The following is an 8,141-nucleotide window of genomic DNA, read 5'->3' as shown; positions in this document are numbered from 1 at the left end:
TGATATCATCAGAGAACTGCAAGGGTTGTCTGAGTCTGTTGTATTTCAGGTATTGTAGAACCAAATGGACCCCTGGGGAAAAAAAAAGGGGGGGGGGATGTGGAGAAAAAAAACATCCTTGAATGTATTAAAAAAAGTGTCAGTTTCAAAGAGAAGTCTTGTATCAAGGTTTGGAGAGAGTGAAATGTTTAGCATCACAGTAAAGCATTCATTTTTACATGTAATAACATTTATGCATATTTTGATATTAGTCTAAAGTAAGGATGTCAAACTCATCTGGGGCCCCTGGGCCAGATCCAACCAAAGCCATGAGGGTTGCCATAGTTGCCCGCAGTGGCTGCACAGGGTCTTGCACAGGGATGGGCAAAATATGGCCCATGGGCCATTTCTGGCCCATGGCACACCACATGGAGCCCTGCCCTGACCACTCACATTGGGGCAGTCTGCTCTGGGTTCCTGCCAGTGCCCACAGCCTAGCCCCAGCCAGCACATGCAGCTTCCAGCAAGCTGTTCCTGGTACGGCTGCAGCTGGGTACTGCACTGTGCCCCTTGCCTCCAGCAGTGACTCCTGCCCCTGATCTTGCCCTGCTGCACTGCTCTGGGTGAGCAGCTTCAGCCAGGCGGCTTCTGCCCCAGCATGTGGGACTTTGGCTTCAAATTCTAGCTGGCTCCCAGTGGAAGATGGCCAAGAGCTGAAGCTGGGGCCCAGCATGCCTGCCAGGAGTAGAGTGGTGTGGTACAGCAGGAGGAGGAGCTGCTGTTGCTGGAGGTGAAGGGTGCAGCACAGCACCCAGCTGGCTGCAGCCACATCGGAAACAGCCCTCCGGAAGCTGCTCCTGCTGTGCTGCGCCATGCCATTGCAGGCGAGCAGCTTCAGCCAGGAGACTCCTGCGAGGTGTGGGGAGCAGAGCAGCACCCAGCCAGGCAATGGGCACCAGGAGGAGTGCAGCATGGGCAGCCCCAGCATGAGTAAGCGAGACTTGGCCCCATGCAGAGCACTGTGGGGGCAGCGTGGACTGCACTGCCTGGGCAAGCTCCGCTGCATGTGCCCCCTGCCCTCTTTCTCCCTTCACCCACAGCAGGGTCCCAGGACCTAGTGCCCAGGCAGCCTGTTCCCCCCCCCCACACGCACACACATATCCCCACACACTGACACCCACACACCCCAGAGGGAAGGGACATGTGATCCCAGCCTCAACCACCCCTCCCACTCCTGAACACTGCTCCCTGCCTGCCCATAGCCCCGTAGGGACTTCTGATGAGTTGTTGTGTGGGAGGAGGGGGATGCTGTCCTGGCCTATGACAGATCATCAAAACTCCCTGTATTGCCCTAGGGCCCAAATAATTGCCCACACCTGGTCTAGCTGGGGCAGTGCAGGGTCTGGTGGGACTAGGAGCAGTGCAGGGTCCAGCAGCAGTGGGGGCAGTGTAAGGTCTGGTGGGAGTAGGGGTAGTGCAGGGTCTGCTGGATGCAGGTACACAGGGTCCAGCAGGGGCAGCAGGCATTGGAGTCCAGTGGGCTGATGGCTATGCTCAATGGGGCCAAAGAGCCCAACTTCTGGTGACCTCTAGTAGCCCAATGGGCCTAACAGAGAGGCTCTGCAAGCTGCATGCAACCTACAGTCAAGGTATTTGACATCCCTGGTCTAAATGAAATAACTGCACTACTAGGTGGAGTGATGCTTTTTTCCTTGCCAGACCTGCACATTTGGAGGGCCCTAAATCACTGTTTTCAGAATTTGTGTTCTGCTGCCATTTTGGAGTTTCAGGTTTCATTCTGGTTCAGACCAAAGCTGTGGCTTGAGATGTCCATATTTCCCAGAAAGCAGAAGTCCAGTTTTCTGGCCAGCTCTGGGCACAAGGTTAGGTGATGCCAGGTAGCACTGGGCTCTGGAGAACACTGCCATGTGCAGTTAAGACCTATAGGTCTTTATCAGGAATGTCCCAAGCTTAGGGGGAGCTCTGAGTAAACCATCTAGCTACAGATCTCTGCTATTGTCAGGTACCATCAGAATTCAGATAATTATAGATTGTGCTTACGCTTAGCACAGCTTCCCAGCTGGAGTACTGTGTCACCTCTTGTCAAGCTATAGTACATAGGATCATAGCAACATTCAAGTTATAGACCCTCTTCTGTTGACTGGGCCAGTGAACATTGCTCCAGGCTACAAAGGACTGTGATGAGTTATGGTGGGGAGGGCTAGTGCCAAGTCCTGTAAATGGGACAGAGAGTTTGTTGGGTTATAATGACGTGAGCCAGGCTATGGGGACAGTGAGGAATTATGCTTTGTTACATAGGTCAGCAGAAGATCCCAGACGGGGTTGTTTTCTAGGGGTAAGGGGGTACAGGCTGTAGGAAATGGTGCTGAGTGAGGAGATCCTTGCCTCTCAGGTTAGAGGGCTATTAAGTCTCATCCCACAAGTGTAGTGGCGGTGCCAGGCTGTGCTGGCCAGCACCAGAGGAACAGGGCCCATGTGACTGAGGACAGATCAGCATCATAGTCACAACACCTTTTCTTCTCTGTCTCCCAGGAGAATGTCATTCAGGAGATGCATACACTGACCCCCGTGCCAGCTGCCGGCTTGGTTACTACAGAGATCCCCGAAATCCACAGAGCTGCCAGCAGTGCCCGTGCAGCAAAGGACAGAGCTGCTCGATGGTTCCAGGCATGAAGGAGGTCACCTGCCATAACTGCCCTGCAGGAGTCACTGGTAACATCCTCGCTCTGGGACAGTTGCCAGGGTTGTGCTTCCCCTGGGGATGGGTGGGAAGGTGCTGAGGGAAGAATGAGTCTGCCACCCTCCACACATGTGCTTCCAGTGTGCTGTGAATTAATAGGATTTCTCTCTGGCTAATACAAGACCGTGTGGTTCAGGACAGGTAGGCTGCAATAGCTGCAATACACCTCTGTCTTTCCAGTCTGGTTTCCTGACCTATTTACTATTTGTGTACGGCTGCATTGAGACCAGGGTCTCGCTGTGCAAGGTGCTGTAGAACCGCGCAGTATGGGAGAGCTCCTGCCCTGGAAAATTTGGAATCCAAATAGGTAAAACAGACCACGGACAAGGGGGGTCAGAGGCACGGAGAGGTGAAGCGAATTGCTTGAGGTCTTTCAATAGCTCAGGAGTAGATCTGAGATTACAGCCCAGGTCTTCTGGACCCCAGCCCCGTGGTCTTGACAAGGGCTTTTTCTCTCAAGATGCATCTGATACTTTTGTCTCAAGATTTCTTCCTTTCCCTGAGAAGAGGCTGTCACAGTCCTTCTTTCCCCTCATCTGGGATGGAAAGAGATGGACTTTCTGAGAGTGTTTGCCTACAAGGCTCCAAGAATGTAAATCTGGCTTTTCTGTGCATGGAAGAGGAGCAAGTTCCTTTTGTGGAGGTGTAAGCATGTGGTGTCCATTTCTCCCTCCCCAGGTTCTGCATGCGAACTCTGTGAAGATGGCTATTTTGGAGACCCCTTGGGTAGAAATGGCCCTGTAAAGCCTTGCCAGCCCTGCCAGTGTAACAGAAACGTTGATCCCAATGCTGTGGGGAACTGTAACAGACTAACGGGTGAATGCCTGAAGTGCCTCTACAACACAGCTGGCTTCCACTGTGATCGCTGCAAAGATGGGTTCTTTGGGAACCCCTTAGCCTCCAACCCAGAAGACAAGTGTCGAGGTACAACCATAATCCAGGGGGACACAGCTGTGTTAGAGCCTGTTTGCATGTGATGCTGCTTCCATCCTTCCTAGAGCTGAAAATTTTGCAGGAAGACCAGAAACTTGTGATGCCTCAGCACTATGAATGGCTCCCAGGAGCCAGTGAAAAGTGTAGATGTGCATGCAAACATTAGTTTCCTAGGGCCGTTTGGGAGGTGTTTTTTACTGAGGGGGTTAAAAGGACAGGTTAGGAACCGTTAAGTCCAGCATTGAGGATGGGCTTCTGCAGCCGTGTCCAAGGGGCCCAGAGAGCATCATACTGCCTCTGTTACAAGAGCTGCTTCAGCCACCCTGAAGCAGCCACCTCCTGAATGAAGCACATTTACCCTCACATAGCAGTGCTACAGGTTAACATGTTATGAGTGAATGGGCGAACATTAGACTGAGACTGCTGGAGGAGTTTCAGCTAGCTGGAAGGCAATGGCCTGGCTAATGCTTCACACAATACCAGAATGACAAAAATGAAGGGTTGGAAAGGATCTCTCAAGGTCATCTGGTCCTCCTCTCTGAGCTCAGGCAAGTTTGAGCATGTTTAGATCATCCCCAGGCCAACCCAACAGGGGTTTATCCAGTCTGTAACCTGACCCTGTGATTCACTCCCAGGCACTTAAAAAAGTTTTCCTAATATCCAAACTAAATCTGGGCTGCAAATAGTTCTGATTTCTTCTTGTCCTTCACCCAGGGGTTGTGAAGGGCAATGGATGCATACTGAAGGTACCCTAGTATGTCTTGGGTTAGAGACAGAAGTGTCACTAGTATCTAGCACTAGGTCCTGTGACCCTATTACTTTCCTTTGAGACTTCTGTGAAATATAATTAGATATTTGGGGGGGCATTGACATTTAGCTCAAGAGTGACTCTAGCGGCAGGCTTGAGTGGAATTTTCCTTCTGGGCTTATTCTATCCAGAAAGGGAGGTGGACAGAAGTGCATGGGTCAGCGCAGGGGTCAAAGGCAAGTTCTTCATGCCTCTAGGAAAAGGGTGAGATGTTAAGAGGAGGCAGAAAGAAAGAAAGATCCTGGCTAGGACAGAGACACGTAATTGAGAGAGCTGCTGTGTTTGCCTTCCCTGTGCCCTGGGATGTCTGACCTGTTGCTCCCTCCTACCCTTTGCTTTGCCCTGCAGCCTGCAACTGCAACTCAATAGGTTCTGAGCCCCAAACATGTCGCAGTGATGGGAGCTGCATTTGTAACCCAGGGTTTGAGGGGCCCAATTGTGAGCACACACGTTGCCCAGACTGCTACAACCAGGTGAAAGCTCAGGTAAGTGTCTGTCAGCCAGAGGCACATCCCAAATAGCTGAGCTGGAAGTGCCTGTAAGTCTACCTGACACCGCTTTCCCCAGCAAAGGGCTTAGGTCAGAGGATTTGAGCAATAATTCTTTTTTCCTGCCCAACTCTGAGCAAACTCTGCAGCTGTTGGGGTGGTGGTGGGGGGGGAAATAACAAATTCTCCTTTCCATAAATGCAGTGGATTAACTCTTCTTATCCTGGGTACTCATAGAGGAGTCAGAAACACGTGTCTCACCATCCTGCAGCAGAGTGCAGTCTCTTTTTATTCACAGCTATGTCAGTACTGCCCTTGCCCTGCCCTGAATAAAGCAAAGTCCCCTCTCGTCCTCTGACAAGGGGAGGTGCTCTACCAGGGGTAGAGCTCGCAGCCTGGAACAAGAGGAGAGAGTGAGAGGTTCTTCTAGCCTCTCCTTATGGGAGCTGCTGTGAGAGACAAAGTCAAGGAGTCTGGGATCTTCCTCCTCTTCTGCCCTCTGGACACAAGAGCTCATTCAAAACCAAAACACTTTTCTTGCTCAGTTGTCAGAAGTTAAATCTCTGTTCTTGTGTGTGGAAGAGCAAAACATTCAGTAAACCTGACTCAGATCTAGTCAAGATCTGAAATCTGGACATTACTGTTAGCTTATCTAGTGGACCAGTGGACAAGGGTCCACCTCTCTGATACCAGGATCCTAATCAGTCCTACCTGGTATCCATGGGGAGAGTTGCACTAAGTTGGGCAAAGACTGAATATGAAATAGGGCACTGGCTTTTGTTATCTGCTCACTCCTAGCAGTTGACACTCCCAGAGAGCCTGAGATTGTTGCCCATGCCAAGCATACCGCTCGCACTGCAGAAGCCTGTCCCGATGACAGAGATGGCTGTGGGGGTATTAAGTGCTGATTAATATTTACTCAAAACAATTTTGCATCCAGCAAACCATTTCAGACTCTGCTGGCCTCTCTGACCCTGGAAGTCCTGGGACTGCTCACCTTCCCCTTCATGCTGAGATCAAGCCTTCCCTTCTTACTGACTGAGTCGCATGCCTTGTTTTCAGGTGGATCAGTACCTCCAACAGCTGCAGGCTTTGGAGGTGCTTTTCTCTCATGGACACTTTGGCCAGGGGGCAGCAAGCAATGGGGAGCTAGAGGGGAAGATGCAGCTGATTGAGGAGACTCTTCGTGCCATCCTGAGAGAAGCCCTGAGCTTGCAAGGTTAGATGGGTTTGCTCCCTTTTTGATCGTGGTGTGCGTTTGGCGCAGGGATGGAGGGAGGGGCAAATGCAGCAGCTCTTCAGCAACGTGCTGCAAGGAGATGAACTTCAGGGGGTGGGGGCTCATCCCTCACTGCTGGTGCAGCCTAGAGATGGGGCAAGCATGGCTGGGTATTTGTGTTGTCTCTGCACTGTTTCTCTCTCCTGTGAGCAGTCTGCCCCCTTCTGCTTTGTTCTGGCTTCATATCACTATGTCCCTCAATCCTGGAAATGCTCTTTGTCTTGCCAGCCTCTGACAAGTCCTTGGAGGGCCAAGTGTCTGAAATGAAGGGACAGGAGGCTAGTTACCAGAGGCGCCTGGATGACATCAAAGTGACCTTGGAGAGAATGAAAGTTCTGGGCAGCCAGTACCAGAGGCAGGTGCGGGATATCCAGGGGCAGCTTGAGAGAGCCCAGGTGACCCTAGAGCAAACCAAAGTGACCCTGAGTGGAGTGGTAAGTATTTTCCAGCTTTGCTGCTCTAGACCAGTGCCCAGCCCCCACGTTAAACACACCTTTGCCACTACAGCAGTGCCCAGTGAGTTCTGCTTCTGACTCCTCTTCCCTTGTTTTCCCTACTGACTGTTGCCTAGGGGTTGGTGGAAACACTTGATGCTTTCCACCAAGTACCCATCTGCCTCCTCCCTACTCCCTTCCTCCCCCACCAGCACCTGCCAGTCACTTTTTCCAATGGATAATCTTGTACAGCCACTTTCAGCAGAGTTGGCAGAGATCCACCCATTGGCCCCTGCTGGGGTTATCAGACAATTGTGGCAGAGCTTTGCCCAGTGCCTTGCTCTACCTGTGCAGATGAATGCTGTAAGGCAGAGGGGGACACATAGTGTGTCTGGATAATGAGCTCTGTCTTCTCTTCAGTCAGGGTTTGTCAGCATGAGAAAGATCAGAATAGCATTGACCTGTATCTTTCTCTCTCCTCAGTATATTCCATCTTCCAATCTCCCTGGGGGCTCGAGTAGATTTTTGATCCTGGCCCAGGAGGCTCTAAGATTAGCGAACAGGTGAGTTGATCATTGCAGTGCTGGTATGCTCCAGGCTGTGACTGCCTCTTGCCAACATGTCCCACAGGAGGGACGCGACGCTTTTGCATAAGGACCTGGTCTGATGTTGCTCTATCTGAATAAAACTATATAAGGAAAAAGTTGAAGGAAACAAGGCAGGCTCTGCAGGCCTAGTTTCTCAGGGAAGCTCTTCTGTTTTACAGCCACATGCAAGCAGCAAATGCCATTGAGCAGGCAACCAAAGCAGCAAAGGATGACTCTGACCAGGCCCTGGAGCTGGTGCGCTCAGCTGTGAGTGGAGGAGGCATCCTGGCAAACTCCATGCAAGGGCTGCTCAGGAAGTAGGTGCACGCAAAACTTCCATGCACATCACCATGATGGTGGGAGGGTGAGAGAAGAAGGTCTGTGAAGAAGTGCACTAAGGAACCCACCTCTGTCTTGAGGTCTCACCAGGATGCAATTTCCTTTGAATGCTGCAGAAACTTAAGTGTGTGGGGTCCAGTTCACCCTCCATATAAGTCCATTGGTGTCATTGGATTTACACCAAGGATAAATTTGGCCCAGAAAGTCACAGACATGCTAAGATTGGTGGTGGCAATAAGAGGACTGCAAAGGAGAGTAGCATACATGGCTGTGAGCTCTGAGAGGCAGGGGCTAAAGCTTCACCCTGTGTTCATACAGGGCCCAGCACAGTGTGGCCTTGCTCCAAGACTGGGACTGTGCAGCACTAGGGTAACACCCAACCATACATAAAGTAAGGGCCTGAGGAGAGTGACTTAGAGGGCAACAATCACAAAAGTGCAGCCAGGATAGTCATTATTGATGGTGGGTGGTGCCCAGCTAAAGACACTTTGAAAGGGGCCTTCTTTATAGGAACAACTCTGAAAATCAGTTCC

General features: G+C 51.3%; 1 protein-coding gene across 1 annotated transcript in view; it reads left to right on the top strand.

Annotated features, from left to right (window-relative positions):
- Window positions 1-8,141, top strand: part of LAMC2 (laminin subunit gamma 2) — a 41,166-nt gene that overhangs the window by 22,795 nt on the left and 10,230 nt on the right. The window contains exons 10-16 of the mRNA XM_019501749.1: window positions 2,533-2,712; window positions 3,419-3,664; window positions 4,830-4,966; window positions 6,032-6,188; window positions 6,477-6,682; window positions 7,166-7,245; window positions 7,449-7,586. Coding sequence (XP_019357294.1) covers window positions 2,533-2,712; window positions 3,419-3,664; window positions 4,830-4,966; window positions 6,032-6,188; window positions 6,477-6,682; window positions 7,166-7,245; window positions 7,449-7,586 — 1,144 coding nt within the window. The remainder of the gene's footprint in view (window positions 1-2,532; window positions 2,713-3,418; window positions 3,665-4,829; window positions 4,967-6,031; window positions 6,189-6,476; window positions 6,683-7,165; window positions 7,246-7,448; window positions 7,587-8,141) is intronic.

The sequence above is a fragment of the Gavialis gangeticus genome, unplaced genomic scaffold (genome assembly GCF_001723915.1).
Source record: "Gavialis gangeticus isolate Ggan-Ray unplaced genomic scaffold, GavGan_comp1, whole genome shotgun sequence".
NCBI lineage: Eukaryota > Metazoa > Chordata > Crocodylia > Gavialidae > Gavialis > Gavialis gangeticus.
The sequence above is the reverse complement of the archived record's forward strand: the minus strand, read 5'-3'. Positions and strand labels throughout refer to the sequence as shown.